Source organism: Homalodisca vitripennis, chromosome 3, assembly GCF_021130785.1.
Source record: "Homalodisca vitripennis isolate AUS2020 chromosome 3, UT_GWSS_2.1, whole genome shotgun sequence".
Taxonomy (NCBI): Eukaryota; Metazoa; Arthropoda; class Insecta; order Hemiptera; family Cicadellidae; genus Homalodisca; species Homalodisca vitripennis.
The window spans coordinates 85,424,955-85,450,351 of NC_060209.1; the positions used below are offsets into that span (position 1 = coordinate 85,424,955).

Consider the following 25,397-nt stretch of genomic DNA (forward strand, 5'->3'; position numbering starts at 1 on the left):
TAAATAACCTAGTGTCATGAGATTCGTTCTTAATTATGTTAATACATTTGAAGTTAAATTAACCAATAAATAACCTTGTTTCTTTTGTTATCGACATAATACGAATATCTCTGTATTAGCAAAATCGAATCTGGATGAAGAGACTAACTAAATAGAACATGTATTAGGCTGCCTGGTAATAAAAAAGAGCTATATCTCTTGCAGTTAGAAGTTATCTTGTAAAAAGTAACAGCTGTTAATCCCAAAATGGCCTTACAGGATCCAACAGTGGGAAACTACAAGGAAGTAATAAAACAAATAAGTAGTTTCAGTGGAAAAATAATTTTGAACATACACATAGTGTGTATAAATTTGTTTTATAATGGCATCTACTTAACACCAGCTTATTTTATGATCAAATAATTATTTAATACAGAAGGTAATTTTTTATCAAACTCAATTATTGACAATTAACATCTTTATTTATTCCATAAAACAATATACAGAACAAACAACAAAATAAGACAAATAAGATCAGTACCATTAATAAATGTAAATATACATAAAAATAATAATAATAATAATGAGTAATAATAATTAAACAGTGTCTCAAAAATGTACAATACCCCCTCAACAGTAAAATTCTGAATGTATTTAGAATGACACTTTGATATGTAATGTTTGTATAATGCCTAATCAAAAAATGTCTATAGTAAGTTTGATTCCTTGCAATACATATACTAATGGATGGGATTATTTTCTGATTTAGGGAGTCAATGTTGCATTTCTGAGACTTGATCAAACTTAACAATATATATATTGGAATGTTAATTTTATTAATTACTTAAATCACTTTTAGTCTATAAAAATATATCTTATAGAAACAGATTTAAACTACTTTGTACTAAATAAACAGATGAACAAATTGATAAAATTGGTTTCATTTATCATTTTAATTCTTTAAAAAGTGAATAAGTCAAGAAGCTTCATTAAGTTTGGGTTTTTTTTTATTTAACACAATAGTTTGCCTTTACTACAATCTGAAGTATTTTGGATCATACTTTGTTTGTTATTGTTTATATTTTTAATAACAAAAGTCCTACTAGTTTGAAGAAAAATACTAAAAGTAATAATTGAAGCTAAACTGATATAAAACCTGAAAAATCTTCCTAGAAAGTTTCCAGGAGTAAATTTGTATATATTCAAAATGTCATACAGAAAACTTTTGTTTACATTTTTAAATGTACATTGTGCGCACACACACACATATACATATATAATTTTAGTATGTGGTAGCAATTACTGAAGAATATATAAAAGACTTCTTATACAATTATATACATAAAGGCAAGATGTAAAAACTATGTGTATAATATAAATAGTAAACCCAACATATTTTATAAAATAGATGGTTTGAATAAAATACAAAAATATGTTATAACACATAGTACTCACATTTATTTATACAGCACTAAATTTAACTTCAGTTACAATATACAACTAGGTACCTTGGAAGACACAGTTTTCACATGGAAAGACTTGAAAATAGAAACCAGCAATGGAAAATGTCATGTAACAATCTTATACATTTTCGTTTAAAGGGATTGGTGGTTTAGTTATTGGAAGACTACTGTATTTTTTGTACTACACACAAGTTCTATTTAAGCTTGAAGATTGTATTATTTGAGATTCACATTGCCTGCTATTTTTATATAGAACTCGATTTGGTAATATAAAATATTATAGTTTACGATCACAGATATACAGCCGATAGTTGTTCTAACCTTTCTTCAGATACTTTATTAAAGAACAAAATGAACAAATTCCTATGGTAATAATGTTTTATCAATTACACAACATTCATCTTTAAATATGAAATTCTGCTTTTTGCAGTCTATGACAGACAATGTTTATATGGATGTCAAAAAATCTCAATCATTATATTTTTTAGGTCTGTACACGTCAGAATGTACCAATATGACAGTATTTCATCCATTATTTTCCTTCAGTAATAAAATTTGTTACTTGAAAAACATGTGACATCCATGCATATATTCATTATTTGTAATAAATACACTATCTGAAGGAGCTGGATAACTAAAAGACTAACTTCTAACTCAATACAATAATTAAGGCTGATCATAGATATTTGAGCTATCATATTTCTAGGCACATTATATTACTTAACCACTTCAGTAACAAAAAAAAATTAAGGCCAGTTGATACATTCCTAATAAAGTTGAGTACGAGAGACATATTAACATTTCATGCTGACAGAGGATTTCACAATTATTATTAAATTGGAAAGAATTTTGTAGGGATGTTTTCTTGAATCCGATTTTCTAAATAAATAATAATTTTTAAGTTGATCAAAACCATTACTATAATAATATTCAACCTATGTATAAACAATTGGTTCCATTATTTTTGTGACAATTCTACTTTCAAACAGCTCATTTTAACACAAAAATTAATTATTAAATAGTATTATGTTTCCTTATGGAAGAATAACTAATAGACTATGAAATGTCAGATAATCTTTTAAAAGATTTCATGTGCTTTTTTCCATCATTATGAAAAGTATCATTCAATACTTTTCTCAATAGTTGTATTGCAGAGCTCGATGGCATTTTCCATGCTCAGCTTCGCCTCGAGCGTAAATGAAATTTCACCCCATAACAGATTACTTTTGAGACTATTAATGAAATGTACAATTACATAGGAATTGAATATGTTGGTAAGAATCCTATAAACCCTTCAATTTATCCATTGTAAAAATTAAACTTTAAGCAAAGTACTAAACATAGAAATAATATACATGACATCATCTGTTTAATCTTCCTAATAAACTCATTTACCCATCATATTTCCCTACTCACACAACTGCCTTATCCATTATAATTGAAAAATATAAGCACCTTTCACTTAGAACCACTTAGTATGCCCATAAAATAAAAATATAAGGTTATAGTTAAACTTTGTACTATAGCTGCAAACGTAATGGTAAACCTAGCGAATATACTCTTATAATAAATATGGCACTAAACAACTGATCACAAACATAATCAGCTTATACGTTCTTCAGAAGTGATCTCTTAAATTATAACCTTCCATACCTTACATCAATATTAGCCATTTCATAGAACTAATATTGACCAATACATTTCTTGTATTATGAATCTCTCCTTTCAGTCAAGTAGAATACTCAATGGTCAGACCCAGTGTTGCCAACTACTGCATGACAGGCATGGCGACGGCTGCCTTACTGTGCGTCACGTCTGAGTCTCGCCACAACTGTGTTATCGTCTTTACTTGTGTGTAAAAGTGCACTCCCTGCAATCATATCAAACTTACAAAATCACTAATAGATATTTCACTTCTTCAATTATTTTGCTCCTTTTTAGCAATAGTTGCCTTTAAGGAATGAATTTTCATTCAAAATTAGCTAAAAACTCATCTAGCACTATTTAAGTATAAACATCTATTATGGATTCAGAAATTAGTTGATTGAACTGATCTCACATCTCATTTAATTAATGAATAAATGAGTATTTTATATTTAACCTAAATTAATTGTAGTTTCATAATTTTCTATTCAAACTATCCCAGTAGTAATAAAAAATCTTCAAAGTTACGAACCAATACTTATCAAGTGTTTTTCTAAAGCTTTTGAAACATAAAAAAGCAACACTGTAGCCAACTTATAAAATAAACATTGAACATGGACCACAGTGAGAAAAAATTTCCTCCTTTTAATGTAACCTTTTGACAATTTTTTGAGAAATGTTGATCATTCATAGTAAAAGTTGTTTTCCACTGAGAAACAACATTGAAGAATTATTAGTAAAACATAATTTATAATACAACACTTATTGGTCAGATATTCAACAATTCCTTTACCTGTTTTCCATAGAAATGAGCATCGCCTCTAAATGACTGCCTTGATCCGGTGAATGAGAACATTGGAAGAGGTACAGGAATTGGGACATTGACACCGACCTACAAAACAATGGGTATTGAAGTATGTAAGAAATATAATGATAATGACTGCAAAAATTAGAAACATTGGTTTCGTCTTAAAACACAATACTAATGGCTGATTTTAGTACACTATGATGCAATAAAGAGTACTAAAACAAAAGCTTGCAATTTTAATCAGGTTCAACTACTTTCAGTCACAACTCTACAAATAGTTTGAACTACTTGTCTCAAAAGGTTTATGTTAATATACAATCTGAAAATTTGCTAAAGGTATCATTATTTCAGTTGGAGTATTGATGGAAACAGTGATTATACTGGCTATGTATACCAAATGCATCTACATTAAAAAAAGTATCTTGCATGCAACTTTAACAATGGTTATCAAAATGATCTCCTGACCTAAATTTTTCCCAAACAGAGAACTGTTATATGGATATAATGATTTAAGTTGGCAAAGAATATCAAAAATAATTTAATGTTCTAAATTGAATGAATATATTTACCTGGCCACAATCAATCTCTTTGGTGAATTTGCGAGCAGTGGCTCCATTGTTGGTAAAGATGGCGGTTCCGTTGCCGTAAGGGTTGGAGTTGATGATGTTGATAGCTTCATCCAATGTGTCAACAGACAGACACACCAGCACCGGCCCGAATATCTCCTCCTTGTAACACCTCATTGTTGGCTAAAATAACAGGAAGTGAGACAAACCATCTCAGTGAAACAACAATTTCACTTTTCTTATTTATTAGGTTTTGTTTAAATGTTTTTGGAAATAATTGCTTTGCACAGTTTTATACTAATGTCATTTTGCTTAAATTGTGTAATATTACAACATCAACAGAGAGTTATGTGTGTCTAAGATGATTTTCCAGATTACCTTAACATTAGTGAGAATGGTGGGGCCAACGAAATTGCCCTTCTCGTAGCCCTTGACCACAAGAGCCCGGCCGTCCAACAGCAGGTCAGCTCCCTCATCCACTCCTGACTGTATCAGTCCCAGGATCCTCTGCTTGGATTGGGGGGAGATCACAGGACCCAGGTCTGTGCCTGGCACATTGCCTGCAAACATACAGCTCATTAGTTTCAATGGAATTCATTTTTGAACCTGTACTGGACATTATTATTATTAAGGCTTATCTTACCAATGCAAATGTGTTATACCAGTGAATGATTTATTTGCCTTTAGGACATCCTCAGGCTGTATTCACTTATATTTTGTTATACATTTTAAGGTCTGCTTAAAACACTCATTAAGATCATACAACACACACAAATACATTTAACATATTGTTGTCATGCAATACTGGCGCCACATGCGGATGACAAAAATAGCAGACATCTGCTCGCTTGGTCGCCATTGCCTCAGTGTGAGCCTAGCAGTTATCGTGGAACGTTGTACCATTTGCCGCGTGTTGTGCCTGTTTCATACGTTGTTTATTCACAAGCCATATGTGGTTCGCAATTTTCGTTCGCTGGCTGTGCTGTACTGTTTATTGTGTGTAGTGTATGGTGTAAGGTGACTGTGTATGTGTGTTTATTATTGTATTTAGGCAATATGGAGGACGACAATGAACTAGTTGAAGACTTTATGAGTGAACAGGACGATTCCGATTCAAGTTCAGAGAGTGGATGTGAGTTCAGTGCTGTACTGTTTATTGTGTTTAGTGTATGGTGTAAGGTGACTGTGTATGTGTGTTTATTATTGTATTTAGGCAATATGGAGGACGACAATGAACTAGTTGAAGACTTTATGAGTGAACAGGACGATTCCGATTCAAGTTCAGAGAGTGGATGTGAGTTCAGTCCATGTTTATGTACTGTTTTCAATTCTTTATACAAAACAATTTTTTCACTATTTGTACAATTGACAATGTTGAGTTTAGCTCCAGTTCACCTTCTTCTTAGTGCAGCATTTGAAATCTGATGCTGTCAAGACTTGACTCCTAGAACCTGGAGTAATGTTTGTCTAAAGAGAAAAAAAACAGACTGGAACAAAGAAGATTAAACCTCTTCATCTATATTAAACTATATTTTGCAGTCTGGGTATCTGTGATGTCAAAACAACGTAAAGAGTTAATTTTGAGATTCTTCATCGCCAACTGTTGTTTTGGATCTCTTTAGATGAATACAACTCCAGATTTCAAGTCAAATCTTGACAGCCATACGTCAGATTTCAGACACTGCATTTAAGAGGAAAAGGCCTGACCATAACGGTGGCCACAGCTATGCTCTGTTTCAGGTCACTGATTTATGATTATGCACTGTCTCTTAGCCCAGTGAGCCAAACCTTGTGGCCATCGCTGTGTTCAGCTCATCAGGCCACTCACTAAATGTGGCCCACTGTATTCCACAGTTACAAAAATTTAATCCTTATCCAACTGTGGCTGGAAGGGGCTGCAATCTATCAGTCAAATAAGTAACTAAATTAGTATTTCTCTATTTGCTGTACATACCAGAATTGTAAACATAGTTCAGAACTATTTTTATCCGAGTGTCAGTGTCACTGTAGCTGCTATAGTGTATCCTATTAATGTATTAAAATACTAGTGCATTTGGTGGAGTTGAAGCTCAAAATATGGGAACAAGTTTATATTCTGTCGATACTAGAGACCTAGTTGAGATTGATCGTATTTTTACTATGCAAATAAAAATACTTTTAAAACAGATCTAACTATTACTTAAATTACATATTACTTGGTTCATTTCAAAGCAAATAATAAATAACCGATCGATAAAGTTTCAACCTTGAAGCCAATAAACTCTGTAAATTATCTGAGGATCTCATTTAAATCTTAGTAATTTAAAGAGTTGGAAGGTCAAATACTGCCATTTAAATCTGAGTAAAAGTGACCTTCATGGTTACACAAGTGCCGAGTGGTGACAAAGAACAGAGTTGGTCACTATGGGTGGTCCGGCGAGTTGAGAGGACAACCATCTGAGACTACATCCGAACTGAGCAAGGTTTGGCCACATTAGTGACCTCCTAATCGCAAAAGTTTAATACTGGAATACACTGGTTAGGAGTGTTTTGGTCTCAGTTTCCAGTGACCTAACTACAAACCTAATTACCTATAGAGGTTGGATAGAAAGTTTGAAGCATAAATTGAAACATGAGAAATGCTTCACTTTTTCATTATGCTTTGTTATTTTTCTGTCATATTCATAAACTCTAAAATGTATGAAAGTAGTATCTGTCCCCAAAAACTTAGATTCTTCCTAAATATCAAGCAATTGGCAAATAATTGCTGGTGTAATGTGACAGACCTTTATAAGAATGCATCTGATTGTCCACTCACCTGAGTTGACTTTCAGTTTCTCTGCCCTCTCTTTGAGCTCTGGCAACCAACTGTTGGCTTCACCCACAAACACTGCCGTGCTGAGAGCCATGCAGCGCTGACCCGCCGCACCGAATGCTGCCCCCACCAGCTGGTTAAGTGTGTGAGCCTTGTTGGCATCAGCCATCACCACCCCATGATTCTTGGCTCCCATGTTGCACTGCATCCGCTTTCCACTAGCCGCACCTCTCTTGTAGATATGCTCCCCCTATACATGACAGTTACATCAAATAATATACATTCTTATGTCATAATAAATACCATAAATTCAAAAGTGTGATACAAGAAAACTTTTTGCAAAGCCAAAATGTAGTACAATTCACCAATCATAATGACAAAAGCATATTTTGAAATTCACACAATAAAAAAAGATATTTTTTAATTTATATTCCTTTACTTTGATGGAATTGGTCGGTCCACATTATATTTTTGTACTTAAGCGCTTAATACTACCAACTTATTTAGCCCAATCATTAAGGAGCTGGGCTTTGACATACAGAGACCTTTGTAGCTATACATTTGTTGCCACTGAGGGAAGATAGCAATATTATTGCAGGTTGTTTTTTAAATTTAGAACAGATATAAAAATTGAGTGTTAGCATATTAAGCTAAGGGTGTTTTGAAATCTTACAGGTTGAAACTTTGAAACTTCTGAGCTTCAATGGGAACTCTAAACATTTAAACTCAAATATATACTTACAAGTGACCAAAATTATATAAAATAAAAACAAAATCTTGTAATATCAAACCACTTACAAGTTAATTAGGCATTCCATTTGCATGAATCCTTAAAATTATTTTAAAGCTTGTTAGAACATTCAACATATCAAATATTGGAGTAACTCACAGCTTGGTCAGAGCCGACAAATGATATCGCCCGAATGGCCGGATGATCACATATGAAGTCCACAGCTTCATGAGCACCATGGATCACATTAACCACTCCCGGAGGACAGCCGGCCTCGGATAGCATCTCTACGAGCATCATACAAGCACCAGGGTCTCGCTCTGATGGCTGAAATACAATACCAGAGAGTTGAACTTTGCTCTGTGTACTCTTCTACAAATCTTACTTATAAAGATGCTACACTACAAGTCCAGTGGATGCACCAGCACATCCTGACAAAAGCGAACAGTAAACCCAACATGGATTTAATAGGCTATAAATATTAGAGTGTATCAGATTTGGAATTTTTCATGGAAAGTCATACAATTTCAAAATGTAGTTGGTTTTTTACCATCATCTTCTAGTCACTGTGTAGTGATTTGATATTTTGTAGATTACAGCAGCGCAGCTGTTATTTATTTGGAAACAATATATTACATCTTTGTAAAAAATGAACTTTGGATTTATTGCATCAATACAACAAACTTATCAATACTTGGTGTATTGAATTCTAAGCTAATGATTAATGGTTAGATGTAATGGGAGAAATTGGTTTGCCAAGTGTATTAGCTGAATTCATTAATATACCAAAATTTAATTGTTTAAAAGTATGAAATTATCTAATGTATCTTGATAATGTGAGTGTTGCTGAGTGTAATAGCTAATCAATTATCCACAATATTTATATTATGGGTATGTTAAATACAAAAAGCATTCAGTAAAAAAGAAAATAATAATTGGTCTGGAGAAAAAATTAAACAAATTTAATACTTATGGGTTTGAAGCTGGCATCACTGGAATGAGTCTTGATCAGCTTATGAGTCAACATTGTTGTGTTCATAACCTCAAAACTATCCTTCCTCAGGAGATTTTACTTCTGGCTGGTTTATACATTCCAGTTGAACCTGCACTGTGTACAGCAAAAACTGGAGTCATTTCAATCTGGCAACCTTATGGAAGTCCAGGAGCAGCATATCACTAACTGCAAATGTCAACATTTTGGGGTACAAGGGTTTAGGTTTAATCTACTGTGAGAGATAACTGTGTTGGAGTTAGTGGGGGTCCTTAAGTGTTAAAGGAAGTTACAAGCCTAAACATAAGGATGTGCCACACCTTGCCTACTATGAATGGAGAGGCCAGTACAGAGCTAGCCTTCATTTCTTCCAAAAAGACATGACTGAGATTAATGCCAAAAATCCTTCCAGATGGATCTTGGCAGGAGGCGGGTCCTACTCTCAATCTTACCCATCCAGAATATCCTGTCACTTCAGAAGTAACTCACTCAAAGATCCTTTTAGGACTAGGACTAATTGCAATTTCCAAACTTCTTGTGCTAAAACAAAAATAACTCAAAATTAAGTTAAAAATTGCAAGTTAATTTGAAAATATCATATTATTTGATCAAAATTCTGTGATTTTGTTTTTACTTGCCAAAAATGAAAAACTGCTGATACTCCAGGATGACAAAAGTTTATGATGAAAGTTGTTGGAATCACATAAAATGTTTACATGTGGGTAAAACAGTTCAAACGTGGTCAGAGACTCAGTGACTGACAAACACCGTTCTGGTCAATCAACTGAGGTTTCAACTAAACTGGAATTCAAATTGATGTCATTATTTGTACCAACCACCATGTCACAGTGGAAACGAGTGTGGAAAATTTCAAGTTAGTGTTGGTACAGGTCATAACATTATTAGTAACAAGTACAAGTACCAGAAAATGTGTGCAAGGTGGGTCCTGAGAAAATTCATATGGCTACACAAGGACACAAAACTGTGCATACAGCTAAAAGAGTGTTATTTCCTCAACAAATTATAACTTGTTCACTTTAACAAACGAGAGTCCAAAAGACACATCAGCTAACCTCTCAGGAAAAATTCAAAACACAAGCATCAATAGGAAAGTCATGTTGACTGTATTTGACGCTGAAGGTGAAGTTTTTTGTGATTATATTAATAAACAGCATACAATAAACATCCAATACTACTCATATATCCTTTGAACAAGGTAAAGCTAGCCATGAAAAAGAAAATTTTTGGTTTACAGATAAGTGGTGTGATTCTCCAGCAAGTTATGGACGTCCTAACACTGTTCATCTAACTCATGAAAGCATCAACAAAATGGTCTGGAAAGTACTTCCTCATCCCCATCACAACCCTGATTTCTTTAGTGCAATAATGTTGGTGGAGATTATGCTGATAAGAAGGAAAAATCCTGTTTTGTAAAAATAAAGTTTTTTCTTCAAGCCAATTTGTATTTTTAATTATTAAATGCCCCTCATAGATAAATTTAATTATGCATCAAAATTTCATGAAATCAATATTTCTTACAGTAATAGCTAATCAATTACTACTCTACCAACATAACATGAATCTTGCAGAGTGTAACATAATATTTAGTCATTACACCATCTTCATTACATGTAGGTTAATACATAATCATCACTTATCTAGAAGGAATTGTAAATATTGCGAAGGGTAACAGCGATTATTCATCCACCCTACCTTGATGACATGAGTGTTGCCGAGAGTGATAGCTACTGGAAACATCCACAGCGGCACCATTGCAGGAAAGTTGAAGGGGGTGATGCCAGCTGTAACTCCCAGTGGTACCCTGTAGGAGACCAGGTCCATGTCTTTGGCGATACCCGACAGGGTCTCACCTAGCTGTAGGCTTGGCATGCTACAGCAGTGTTCCACCACCTCTGCACAAACATTTACACTTCTTGTTCAATTGAGCTTCACTCCACCATGATTGATATATTGTAAATGTTTACCAGGCTTAATTTCGTACTTTTCGATGAACGAAAACGTCTCTTGACGAAATATTTGCAGGACTAGTATTGTTTTAAATTTAAAAACCATCCAAATTATGTTAACATGAATTAAGGAAATTGATTCATAGGAGCTAAATGCACAGTTATAATTTAGCTCAATTTCGTTTCTTTTCAAACAAATTATATTCCCCAGACAATGCAAGTAGAGAATTTTAAATAGTTGTTCAAGCAGTATTTTTGAAAAAATTTTTAATCAGGAACATTATAAAACAAAATGTCAAGTAGCCTCTAATCTGGTTCTAGCTCATCTCACACCAATTTTACTTTACTTTTTCTATAAAACTCCGCTCAACTTTTATTTTAACTGAAGAAAAGTTGTATTTTTAGCCCAATATATTTTTTGATGCAAACATAACTTCATAACTATTTATTGTAAAAAAAGTGCAGATAAACAAATTGTCATTATTTAATCACTTTTTCACACTTTTTGAGACTATATTGTAAAATACAAATATGTAGTAAAATTATTTACATAAAAAATACTAAAACAAATGTTGTATGTAAATAATTTTGCACTTTTTTACAATGAATAGTTGTGAAACAATTTAGAAGAAACATGTAACATAACATGGCTATGCGTACATAGTCAATGGTTGACACATAAATTCCATATATGTGTAACAAATAGTTTTCAAACTATGATAAAAAGATATATTCAGTTCTGAATTTAAAAGCTGTCAAATTTACTCTGGATTCTTTTAAGTGTCTTTTAAGCTTCCAAGAGGGTTAAAATTGGTTTTTAAACGTCTTCAGAAACAATATGTTATCGTAGTGCTTCCCAACAATAGAAACAAATACTTACGTAGTCCTCGTAGCACATCACCTTCTGCATCAATTAGAGTCTTGCCTTGCTCTAAGGTGATGTTGGCTGCCAATTCTTTCTGCAAAACATAGAAATTATGTATAATCGAAATTACAATAATTCATTACTTTAACATTGAGGTTAATTTTAAAAAATGTAACATGATAACATTCTGTTGGTGCTGAAGTATAAAAGGAATAACAATTAATTAATTATGCTATCGGTTAAAAACAGTAAATATTTCAAATTGACATTTATTGCTAATGTTAATGAACACAGGGAAATTTATATCAATATATTATTTTTACGTACTTTCTTCGAGATATCCAATAAAAATACTTTACTCTCTTAAAGAATAGAAGAATAAATAAACTCAATAAACATAAGCTATTTTAATTCTCAGATATTAATATAAAAATATTAATTCTCTTTCCTGGTCCTGATCTGTTATTTTTCGGCATACATAAATAATCAGTCGGTAATCTTAATACAGATAATCCAGATTTATGTCAGGAAAGTATTAGAAATAAAAGGCATCTGTAAATTAACTATCAGGAATCAGTATTCAATGTGCCTCCAGGTTAGAAACTATTCACAACTGAAGAAAGATTGTCCTACAAGCCACCCAACCAGTCGTCCATATGACAAATTAAGATTATTCATTTATTTTAATTTTATGACTAGAATTAATTGTGAAATTCACATAAATATAAACATTAAAAATTATATACTTCTTATCGATAAGGTTGATTGACCTTAAGGGAAAATTACATTTGCTGGTAATAATACAACTATTACAGAGCACTTGCTTCATAATGAAAACACCCTCTCTTGATAATGTTCTAATCATTAAAGTGTGTCATTAAATTTGAAAAAAGTTTGGGCAGGTTTTAGCTTAATACAATCAATACGAATAGTTGACTGACGTAACAATGTTTAATATTAACGTGGTAATGATAAGTTGTGCCACAAGTGGATGATGACTCTAGTTTACTTCATTGCCAATAGATGGAGTGCAACAGCACAGTTTTTAAACTGAAGACAAGTTATAGAGATAGAATTGCTTGGTAAAAGTAAAACTCAAATACATTAGTTCCCCATGTCACATGACATAAAATGGAGAAAAATCTAAATGGTTTTATAAAACCTATTTCAAAACTTAATCTGGGACTTTTGAGTGTGGCAAGAAATTTTTCAGGACACCAAATGTAACGATGAATAAAACTGGAACAATTGTAGTTTTCAATGATGTTCGGTCAACCTCACTGATACCAACCATATTAGCCTTGATGATGTTCTGGAACTTGAACATGATCTGTTGTCTAGTGAGTGGAGATGTGTTGGACCAACTCTTGAATGCAGCTTTAGCCGACTCCACTGCTGCCTCCATCTCTGCTTTGGTGGACTTGGGAACTCTGGTAACAACCTACCAGAACACACATCAGCTAGGTACATTAACAACATATGGAACCTACATTGGATAGAAAAATGTAAAGGTAGTATAATCCACTTCATTACAAATACATGTATATATATAACAGTAAAAGAGAACAGTAACATCAAAAGGACCATTTCTGCAAAGACAATTGTGTTTTATTTTTGATTAATTATATCTCTAATTACACAATTAAAAACTACACTCATTTCCAAATGATTGCAAGAAACAAAAATACCTCCATAGTCTCATAATATATTGTTAAAGTTATAGGATATGTAATACATATTAACCCATTAAGAATACCATTGCAATTACACACAAATGCAAAACTTAACCCTATAAGTGCTACGAGTTGTGATCATGATAACTAAGTGATTGCTGCTAAAGCAAAATCGTAAGTGAGATATCTGCACCTGGTACAGTTAGGATATCTAACTGGCATAGCGTGGTCTAAGACACTACTCTCGGATACAAGAATTGGCTTTGGAGTTGTGGGTTTGATACCTGCACCTGGCATTGGGGATTTATGCATTCTAGTCTACACTTATATGAAGGTCACTGGTCTGTGGTAAAAGTTATGCCCACCAAAAATTAATGGTGGTTAGCTTGGGTGGAGGATAACGGGATCAATGTATTTTAGTATAAATGTACAAAACACCCATTCTTTGTCTCAATTTAAAGACAAAAAGACCACACAATTTAAGAAAAACTTATTTTCATAATCAAGGTTTTAGGAAAAATTACTAGTAGTTAAAGAGGGTTTAAACTTCTTAAAACAGTTAATAAAAACTACATAACAAATTTTTTATGAAAGAGGGTTTATTATAATGCCTATTAAAATAGTTGGGTGCAGTAATAAATTCTTAATATCCAAACATCGCCTGTGGGGCAAGTCCTTCTAACCTAAGTTAAATCAAATAAAAACCTTCTGTTAAATCCTACCAACCTTGTTATGTTCAAAAATATGTCACGTTTTCTATAATAAAATTGTGACATACGAAAAGAAATGGTGAATTCTTTATGGCCATCAGAAAAATAGTCTGTTACATGCCTCAAAAAGAAGGCATTTATAAATCTGAAAAGCAAACACAGTCCTTTTGTCAGAATCAACTTGCAATACTTATTAGAAGTAACAGAAACAAGCAACCGAGGGCTCTGCACTTCCAACAGTGCTGCCAAAAAGGAATTTACAATGAAGCGCTTTTTGAATATATGTGACAATTCCAGGTTTTTTTCTACCTAGTATATTAAACTTTTGAGTGCAATACAGCCCTCTCTGGACCCCACTGGATTATGCCAGAAATGCCAGTTCTTTGAATGTTATGCATTACAATGTTAATTTAAATGTTTCTGGCCGAAATTTTATAGAGCAAATGTTACACATTTTATCCATGTAGCTGTAGATTTAATCACTGAAACTTGTTGAACAGAAACTGAGCTACAACTACAATATTATCAGAAGGAATTAAATTAATACTTTGAGTTGGTCTTCTTATCTTAAATGTTAATGATACTTGAAAATATAAATGTACCAAGCTTTACAAAATGAACTTTGTAATGCCGAAAGAGATAAAAAACGTGAGCAATCTTTTCAACTCAAGAGGAGAATAATTTTTTACCAATGTGAATAACATTTTACAAATAAAGGAGTTGACGACAAGCTGTATAAAAATCAAGTTAGTTTATTGCCATCTAAACAAACTGATAATGAACTTATCAGAGACTTGAACTTATGTGGCACAAAGCAAGGTTATCATAAAACACGATAAAATGATAACAGGTTTAATATACCACTCGCTTGGCTGTATTCCAGTAATTTTAGTGTAATAATTAGAAAATGATAAACTTGACTTATTATTGTGTTAAGATTATCAGAATTATTTTTTCTTTTTATCTTAGGTTTTGATAATAATATCTACAGCTAATAAAAGCCTACACAATACACTGAATTAACTTTCAATTGGTCTGGCTTAAAATTTAACAGAGCATTTTGATAAATTGACTGTTTGTACACCACATATACTGTCCAATAATTTTTGTCACAGCTATACAATCAAAAAATGAAAATACATTCATATTTACTGATCCTGATATAAAGGGGGTTATTCATGAAGATATGCAGAAACTGTGGGAACTGATTCTAGATATAAAAGTAATGAAGAGATTTTATAATATAAACACTTGAAATGCTTTGTACTAACAAGCATAAATCTGAAAAGCACAATACACACACACAATAGAATATACAAAAGCATAATACACAATATTTAATAATGAATTCACTAGAATTCTGGTAAGGTGGATTAAGAAGCAAATTCAATCGTTCCTTATGGTTTTTGACCTGATAAATTGAATAAAACAGGTCCCAGAACTGTAAGTTAAGTTTTTTTTTATATATAAAACAAGTGTCAAATAAAAATGTAGTGAAAACCCATTTTTTCATCTTTGGGCAACAATAACTTTGTTATTTTACCAAGAAACAGATCAAAAGTGTCTTTTTTTTTTTAATTGTTGTTTACATGTTTTAGTTTGTATTGTCTGATTCTCCCAGTGGTAATTTCTTTATTAATAAATAAAGTTATTAATAAAGAACTAAAACAAATAAACAGCTGATTTAAATTTATTAACATTTTTGAGAGGTTGTCTTTTTAGCTGCTTAACTAGTGAAACATAAAATGATGTAGTAATGTTTTTGATCATTGATTTTTTTCATGTTACCATGATAATTGTTAAAGATTTATACCATTTTCATTCATTACTATATTAAATGAAATAGAATTGTATACAACATATTTTAAAACTTTTTAAAATTTTGCAATCTTATAGTTTTTAGTTTAGGCAAATAATTTGTAACAAATGTAGCACTTTCCAATTTTTAAAATTAATCAAAACCAAATATAGATTATTTTAATATTCCTTCAAATATTTATATATCTTTTTTAATACTGCATGTCAGTGTGAAGTTGTGTGAAAATACTATAGGGTGCGACAGTACCCTAGTTCAGATGCTGATGCACTAAAAGTGTCAGATATATGATAATTAGATAAGTGGTTAAACAATTATAAAAATCAATAGTTGAGTAATCTTTTCTTGATATAATTCAAGAGAAAACTTTTTAATAAAAATAAAACTATTTGGATAGCATAAACAATTGTAATAATATTCTGGATGTCTTATTGATACAAAATCCAACATCACATATACAATACAGGTGTATAACACCTAAACACTGACCTCATTGGTTGCTGGATTGTGTAGATCAATCCATTCATTTGTTTTAGACTCAACTGATTTTCCATCAATGAATAGTTTTGTGTTGCTCAGAGCTCTGATAACTTGAACTTGTACATGATTCACCTGAAAATACAACACAGGTATTTAGGTATTTGATTTGTTAGGTTTGTTGAAACCTAACAAACCATATTGCTAGTTTCTGAAAAACCTTACTATCCAAATTTTAAATGTTACTAAATTATACCAAATGTTACTCCCTTTGTAAACAACAAAAAGAGATTTAAATACATTTCAACTATTTAATCATGTATTGTCTCTGCAATAGGGAAAGCCTTCTCTCTCTCTATCCATCAAAACAATATATTCTATCATTCTGTTACTCAGTTTGTACACCTAAAACACACAACTTACGGTATACATACCCAAGACCTACATGCACTAAGAGAGCTTGTAGTAATACTTCTTTCACTATTGTTAATTCTATTATTTGTGCTAATAACAAAAAAATATTATTATTATTTTTACTTTGCTCTGTTATTATAGATTATAAATTATCCATCATTACACGTTACTTTTTGCACTGATGATACTGTAATTACTTAATTTATTGTTAGTTGCATTATTACATAGAGTAATTATTTATTGTTAATAAAATTATTTATTAATTATTTATGAATCATTAACTAAATCATATTATGATGTGAATGCTGTTGTTGTAAAGTTATTAATTGAATCCAATTTTTAAGTTAATACTGTCATTACTTTTTGACAAGAACTTGTTACGCAATAATTTATTATTACTACGATTTAGTGATTGTAATGTAATTAATTAATATTATACAGGGTGTCCAAAAAGTCCCGGGTCGGATTTTAACTTTACTAACCCAAAACTGTTTACAATTTAATGAGTTATTCAAATGACCCTCAAACACCTCAAGAAACACCTCATGTCCATTTTTAAATGTTAGGAAAGTTAAAGTCAAAAATCTCATCAGTGTATTTTGTTACATTAACCTAAGTTGCAAACTCTAGCCATCTTTGAACGGCTGTCATTTTTGACTCGGTCATCCGTTTGAGGTCGGGTTTGCGGCTTTGTACTCTACTAATAAAGACCTTTAATTTGATATGCATATCAACCTAGGCTTACGTTTTAAGATTTTCTTCTGACTCCTAGCGGGCCGCCCCCCTGAGGAAGTAGCGGATCACTGAATATGTGATAAAATAGATTTTTATGTCCAGTAACTTTGTGTAAGGTTTTGTAGCTCTATTTTAAATATTTTGAAAAATATTCAACCGACCCGGGACTTTTTGGACACCCTGTATAGTATAATTATATGATACTATGTTGTAATAGATTTATTGTATTGATTGTCACCTAGGATGTCTTGTTATATTTAAAATGCAAAAATAGTAAATAAGAAAATAAGTTTAGTAATGTAAAAAATTATGCCTGCATCACCAGCTGTGCTAAAAGAACATCTCCATCAACAATTCAGTTCCTTCTCAACTCCATGACGCCCTCTACATTTGGCCAGGCAGGTCTTCTGACTATCCTGCCAGAATAAGGCATTCAGTAACTCTAACAAATCACATGCTGCCGCAACCTCAAAATTCGATAACCAAAATTGCAAACCAACACAAATGTAGCACAGGAAGATATTAGACATCTGCCACTTTGTTCCCACCTAACCAGCCAAAACCTTCCCATACAGCCTAGTTCATCACAATCAGTAAATTTTCAAAACACCTCCAATCGAGTCAAAACACTATCTCAGCGAGGATGAAGAATATAATAAGATTGTAGTGTTGGCTGAAATGCATAGGCCACACGACAACAAAATAAACACTGCAAGAAACTTCATGAAAAGTCCTAAAAAACTTGATACTTTCAAGTCTGTCATGGAGGTGGACATTCGTCCTCTTCATCAAGGACTGACAGGCACATGGACTAGAAGATTTTTTAATGATAAGCCTAAAGAAGACTGCCAAATGGAAAACAGACCAACTAAACTCCAGAGTGTTCCATAAACTCAGCTGTAAATAAAACATTAATTTTCCACCAAATGTTGACCGCCTCAATAACAAGTTTGAGAGACTAAATCACTTTCTGGCTGTAGCATATGCATTGTTGGAAATCTTATAATATAAATGGCTTAGAAAACTCTAACAAAACTGATAATACTACAATTAGGAAAATTTTGACAACCTACAACATTAATAGACTTGCTCTTCAACCTATTAATCACCAAGATCTCCAGAAAATCAATTGATATTGTGTGTACTAATCTCAGCCACCATATATATTGCTGTGATATGCAATGGGACCTCTGATCACACTGCACAAATAACCAGCATTGATTTCCACTCCAAAATAACATAAATTCCTCATCTTATAGATGTAACTTCAGCACACAGAATCTGATGTACTCATGAGTCTTCTAGCTGAGCAAGACTGGCTGAAAGTTTACAACTTAGCATATAATAGTTTCATTGACACATTATGGCTCTAAACACGACTTGACCCTACAAGCTCATCAGAAGAAGACAAATTAGCCGAGGTATTACAGACCCAAAGGGGGAAGAACTGACTAAATCATTTATAAGTGCCCAAGAAAGGTTTATTATCAGTAGCTTTCAAACAGACAAAATGGACGCTTCCCAGAAGAAAAAAGATTATGACCTGAAGCTAAAAAACACATCAGACAAGAAGCTAATGAAGATTTTATATCAAATGCTACAGACAAGAGTTAAGCAATATGGAGCATCATTAATAGTAAAAGAGCTTCAGCAGGAACATTGAGTGGGAGTTAGAGATAATGGAAAAAACACAGGACATCAACAAAGTAGCAGAACATTTCAATGATTTCTTCAGTAACATTTCAGATGCTACATTCAGAAATACTAGCTTGTAGTTAAGACCATTCAGGCTCTAAAGCCAAAACTTTCTGCGGGGTTTGATTATATCTCCTCTTAAGATATTAAAGATAGTTGAAGAGGAAATCTGCCTGTCACTAACATAATAATATAAATTTCTTTCCCAAGGAATTTTCCCCTAAAATCTTACAAGTGTATCCTCTCCTTAAAAAGGGAATTAAAAAGGAATTATAAAACTTAAGGCCAATATAACTTGTCCCCGCTGTATCCAAAATTATTGTGAAAGTGGTGCTATCCAGACTATTAAACCACCTGCAGCATAACTCTCTTACTCCCAAATAACCAACAAAGTTTCATTGTTGGAAAGTCAACAACTGCCCTGGGGGCTACAGTTAATGCACTGTTGAATATTTAGAAGCTGAAAATATTGTAGCCAATGTATTTATAGATCGTAGCCAATGTATTTATAGATCCTAGCCAAGGTCTTTGTCTCAACTGTGAGAAAACTGAGATCATTGGGAATCATAGACGTAGCCTTAAACTGGTTTGAAGACTATCTACATGATTGTATGCAGACAGTAGAGCTGAACAATTTCAAACATATTATCAGTTATTGTGTAATTATAGATCACAACCGCTTAAAAATTCTTTCTGGAAATGAAAACATACTTTAAGAAATTGATAAAAATAGTCTGAGATCATTATAGCTGATGTGGTTAATGTAACTTGGATTCCAGCTTAAGCAAGCCTGGAGGGGGAAAAATAACTAGTATGCTAAAGGTTGAAGTTAATACATATAAAATTGTATCAAACTTTCAATAATATAATACTTTAACACAATAGGTTTTCTTTGAGTAACCATAGCAACCCTCTAGGGACAAATTTTCAGGTAAGTTGGTAACCCTGCAATAAATAGCAAACAGATGATTTAGTTATTGGAATTGTTACAACAGATAATTTGAAGCCTGTACTGTCCGCAAATACTACAATTAAAGATAAATATACCAATATTTTGCTAACAAAATTTATTAATAAAGTTTATATCCATTTTGGAATGAATTTAATTATGCAAACCTATTTTTGGGTCCATACATTTAATATGTATACCTGCTTTTCACTAATATGTATTATAAAGAATATTTGTTATAAAGTAATAATAATAATAATCTTTATTGTGTCAACAATTACAAGATTGTTGCAGGTACATTCATCATTATTTGTATTGATTCTATCACAGTTACACCAATTTCAATTGTATAACAGAACTGGGATTTTTATTTTATTCTTGTTTTCAATAATTTTCATCCCAGCAACTCAACATGAACTCTTCAACGGAGTAAAACACCTTTGACACCAGGAGGTAGTTCTGTTATTCGATATATAAAGTATCGATGATCGTAATAAGCGGTATAAAAACTGGGTCCACTTATTGTACTCTGCCTGTAATATGTATAAAGTGTTATTTCTAGGCCTATGTTTAGTAGTCCTTAGTTTAATTTTACTTGTTTAGACTAACTAAGCCATTGCTTACAATATCCAATACTTGCATTTTTAACAACTTAGTACAATATACATATTTAGAGTGTTAAAATTTGTTTCCTATTCTAAAAGTTATTGTAACAAAACACGAATTTTTACTACATTTTTATAATAAAATAAAACTTAAAAACACTCCCTGTTGTTATTTTATGACTTGTTAAATATTATTTAATACAACTTGTAGGCTAATTACATCAACTACATAATACTCATTACATTTCAATGCAACACCCTTTATTTTAAAGTTTTCACTTTAACAGAATTTGAAGAATGTCATATGAGGTTTGAAAAAAAAGAGGTTAAAAAAGAGGGTGGTGAGGTGTGGTATGAGGTTTGTATCTTTGTCCGATTTCAGGGGTAGACTTTAATACGTGGCCTACACTTGTTATTCGGTTGTTTTTTAACGAATTATTCGATATTTTTATCCAAAGGCCTAATTCAATATTATAATTTATTTAACTTAGCATATGATTTCACCTTAGGAATTACTTATAGTAGTTTTAATGTAAACAATAAACAGCAAAAAGTAACTTATATTTTGAGACAGAAAATGGCGATGAATATGTGGAAAATATGTGAGATATTTCTCACAAGTGACACTTAAGATTAGTTTAAGTGGCTTCAACATGTATGTTTGGCTCCTGATAGCCCATGGGGAGAATTCTTTCCTCCATTTCACAAATGCTGTTACTCACTGCTATCACCTGGACAAGTTATGGGTAGGGTACGATAAGTGGACCCGGTTTTTTATATCAAAATTGGCAAACGATATTACTTAATCATAACCATTGATACAAATAATCGATACTGATTAATTATTTTTAACGATTAATTAAATAATCTATATCAATAGCTGTAAACAATAATTTCAAATAATACTCTTAATGTAATATTTCAATTTTATATATAAGTAACATTTGATTATTAAAAATAACAGTCAATTTTAGAAAACTACACGACATTGCTTTGAAAGATGATAAGACATGTTTTTCATGACTTCAACATGTTGGACTCGTGCAGAAAAAAATTATGTGAAATTTGTGGGAAAGAAACAACTGTAACTGTGAGAGGAGCAAATATGGTCGTCTTCAGTTTTCCTAATTTTGGTTATTTAATTTGTTTAATCACTGTAAATATTATATACATATTTTAATTTAAAACATATGATTGTTATTGAGAACTGTAGATACTTTATATCAATTGATAGTCTAGGATTTGAGATGCGAATATTAGGTATCGATGATTACATTCTTCGATATAAAAAACCGAGTCTGCTTATCGTACCCTAACTTACCCCAAGTTATAAATATTGTAAGGTTTCTTTGATGTGTTAGTCTAGGCCTTAGTTGGTTTTGTTGTTTTGTAATGTTAGTGTTAAATTTATGTTTTTTAAAATTGTAATGAACGAGATTCTTCTTGTTATGGTAATTTATTAAAACTCTTATTGTGTATGAATCTTTTATATCGAAGTTGGATAATATATCGAACAATTCAACAAAAACCGAATAACGAGTGCAGGCCGCTTATTAAAATCTCCCCGATTTCAGTACCAGCGTCACACACCATTTTTGTGTATTTAAGAGTAGGCTAATTACCACTGGATTTTGTAATATTTTTGTCAAAAATTATTCAAATATTATTAATTTTTTGTGTCATGAGTGATATATCAGAGTGAACTTCTTAAATTATATATTTATACAGTCTGAAATGTCTCAATCAAAAATATAGATGATTCCATTGCGGTAATTGCCATTACTATACTCAACAGAAACATTACTTTCCATTGCATTATCATTACCATTTTTATTTTTATTATGGTGTGGTTAAGATCTAGGTATCTACTAATGATTTTCAATTTTTAGGTTAGATCTTACTAATTTTAATTTATTAATTAGGTCTAAATACATTTAGGATGAACTTAATTTATCTACCCCTACATGTAAAATGTATTATAAATTTACTCTTACCTTGTTATAACAAAGCCGAGGAACCAGTATCATTTTAAAGAGAATTATTTTTCTTACAAATAATCAATTAATTGAGTATAAAAAGAATTACAAGTCACTCTAACTTACTACAATCAACCAAAACGCAGAAAGACTTTATTAGTTGTAAATTATAACATAAATTATTTTGTAGCAATAACCTATAGTAATTCTCTAGGTAAATTAAAAAAATGTAAGCCGTTAATAAAATGTTAGCTAATTAAAGAAAATAAACAATAGCCTCTCTCCTTCAAGTATCAAGACAGGACGTCTAGGCTAGTGTAGAGTAGTGTGTGTAGGCTAATCACACTTATTATTCTGAAGTGACTGACAAAAGTGAACTTGTGTTTGTGTAGTGAAGTGACACTAATTAATTTTGTGAAGTTACTATTTTAGTCTAGTCAACTCAACAACAAACATCTAGCATCTACAGACAGAGTAGGGGTAGAAGTCTAACCGCTCACAATAAAGTCAGCGGAGTGGCATGTGGCAACGCCGGTAAGAAAAAGGAATACCTTTCAAGTATTACTGCTGTTAGTAATTGTTTTTAATTCTCTTTTTTAAGCATTAGCATTTAGCTATGCCGGTTCGATGTACACTGCATTCATGTCTCTGACGACAATATGTCTTCCTAGGAGTTTGATATAGCCCAACGCTGCAGTCTGTCGGGAAATAATACGATATTCTCCTCTCTTCTCTTCTATTGAAGATTTCCGATGTCATGACCATCTCACCCACCACAAGGCCTTTTCCCTAATTGGTCTCCTATGAACTGGAGGGTTTGGTGATAGCGAATTTGACATTGAATTCAATTGCTAATTGTTTTGTAAAACAAACAATTTATGTGCAATGTACTTGACATTAAGTGGCTGTTTGACGAAATAAACTTTGGATGTGTTGCTGTTGAGGTTGAAACCCCTAGAGTCATCGTTGTTAGCATATACCATTCTCCAGCAGGTGATGAAAATATATTTTTGAACAATTTAAAGCTGCTATTGACAAATCTCAGCCGATTGAAACCCACATCCTGATTGGTGATGATGTTAACTCTAAGTTCGATGTTACACGAGATAAACCCAGTGTGAGAACATCATTAAACCTTCTCAGGCAGTTTGATTGTAAATATCTTAATAATAAGCCTTCTCCTTTTAATACCTGCCTCGATAGCATTTTACCAACATTCCACTCGAGCTGAGTAGTACCTGTGTAGTTCCTGTTGATATCAGTGATCACAGTGGCCTGGAGACAAGTCTGCAAATACCATCTGTTCCTGACTTTAATAACTAGAACAATAATTGTGTATTCCGTAACTTTTCTTCTCGTTGCCTGGACAATTTTTCTGAACTTTTAGGTAGTGTGGATTAGGTGAAACTACTCGGGGAAAACCATTTGCCTGCTGAAGACAAGTTTGCTTTATTTTTTTTACCAAATTCTTAGAGTTGTTCAACCAAGCTTGCCCTTTGAAAATGTTGACAAAGAAGAATAAACAGAGGTTAGTAAAACAAAATCGACATAAAATTGGTACACTCCGGAACTAAAGAAAATCAAAGATAATGTTAGTCTATCGCAGAGTTGACTTGTGCATTAACAGTCAAGAGTCACATATGGCCTACAAACATCTCAGAAATCTATATAAACAAGAGGTAAATAAATTTAAACTGAATGCAAATGTGAAATTTATTGAACTCTCAGCTAACAAATGTCAGGCTGCCTGGACCTTGGTCGGGAAGGTGTCAACTCAGGGACGGCAGGTTCCAGATGGTTTAATTAGCGGGGAGGACTTCAACAGCTTCTTCATCGATCGGTCAGCGAGGCAAGAAACAACATACCGCCACCATCAACCTCTTCTGAAGATTTGCTACAAAGAGCCAAGCAACCCACCTCACTCTTCGAGTGAGAAAGTGTGACCAGTGATAATTTGATAATAGTGTTGTGTCGAAAATGAAAGCTTCTAAAAGCAAAGATATGTATAGTCTTTCAGCTAATATTATAAGGTATGTCGTTAATGCAATCTTATTACCACTTGTAATTTGTATTAACTCCTGTCTGCTAGAAGGTGTATTCCCCAGATCTCAAACAATCTCAAGAATTGTCCCTGTCTTAAAAAAAGGGAAAAGGTGCCAGGTTAAAATACCATCCAATTTATCTAGTGCCTGTTTTAGGTAAGATCATTGAAGCAGTTGTAAAAACTCAGATATGCAGTTTTTTAGAATACGGTACCAAAAACTTTTGTCAGGATGCCAGTTTGGCTTCCGCAAAGGAATGTTTACCACAGATGCCATAGAGCGTTTGGTCTCTGGAATTCTCTCAGCTTTTAAGGGCGAAGGTCTTGCCCGGATTACTGCTTGTGATCTGAGCAGGACTTTCGATTGTATGGATCGCGGTATACTTTTGGGTAAGTTGGAGTACTATGGTATCTGTGGCGTCCACCTTATTTTTTTTCAAATTTTATCTGAAAGGCAGAACTCAGTTTGTTGATGCAGGTGGTAACAAATAAAATTGTT

At 32.4% G+C, this 25,397-nt stretch overlaps 1 protein-coding gene across 1 annotated transcript; it reads right to left on the reverse strand.

Annotated features, from left to right (window-relative positions):
- Window positions 1-302: 302 nt before the first annotated feature.
- LOC124357134 (probable methylmalonate-semialdehyde dehydrogenase [acylating], mitochondrial) lies at window positions 303-23,339 on the reverse strand. Its single transcript, XM_046808616.1, has 11 exons — window positions 22,876-23,339; window positions 16,496-16,618; window positions 13,099-13,248; window positions 11,823-11,901; window positions 10,689-10,888; window positions 8,144-8,311; window positions 7,258-7,504; window positions 4,839-5,020; window positions 4,464-4,643; window positions 3,880-3,978; window positions 303-3,312 (listed from the first exon to the last, which is right to left on the reverse strand). Exons 1-11 carry the CDS (start codon window positions 22,906-22,908, stop codon window positions 3,211-3,213), a joined length of 1,563 nt encoding a protein of 520 aa, XP_046664572.1. The 5' UTR covers window positions 22,909-23,339; the 3' UTR covers window positions 303-3,210.
- Between the last annotated feature and the right edge of the window lie 2,058 nt (window positions 23,340-25,397).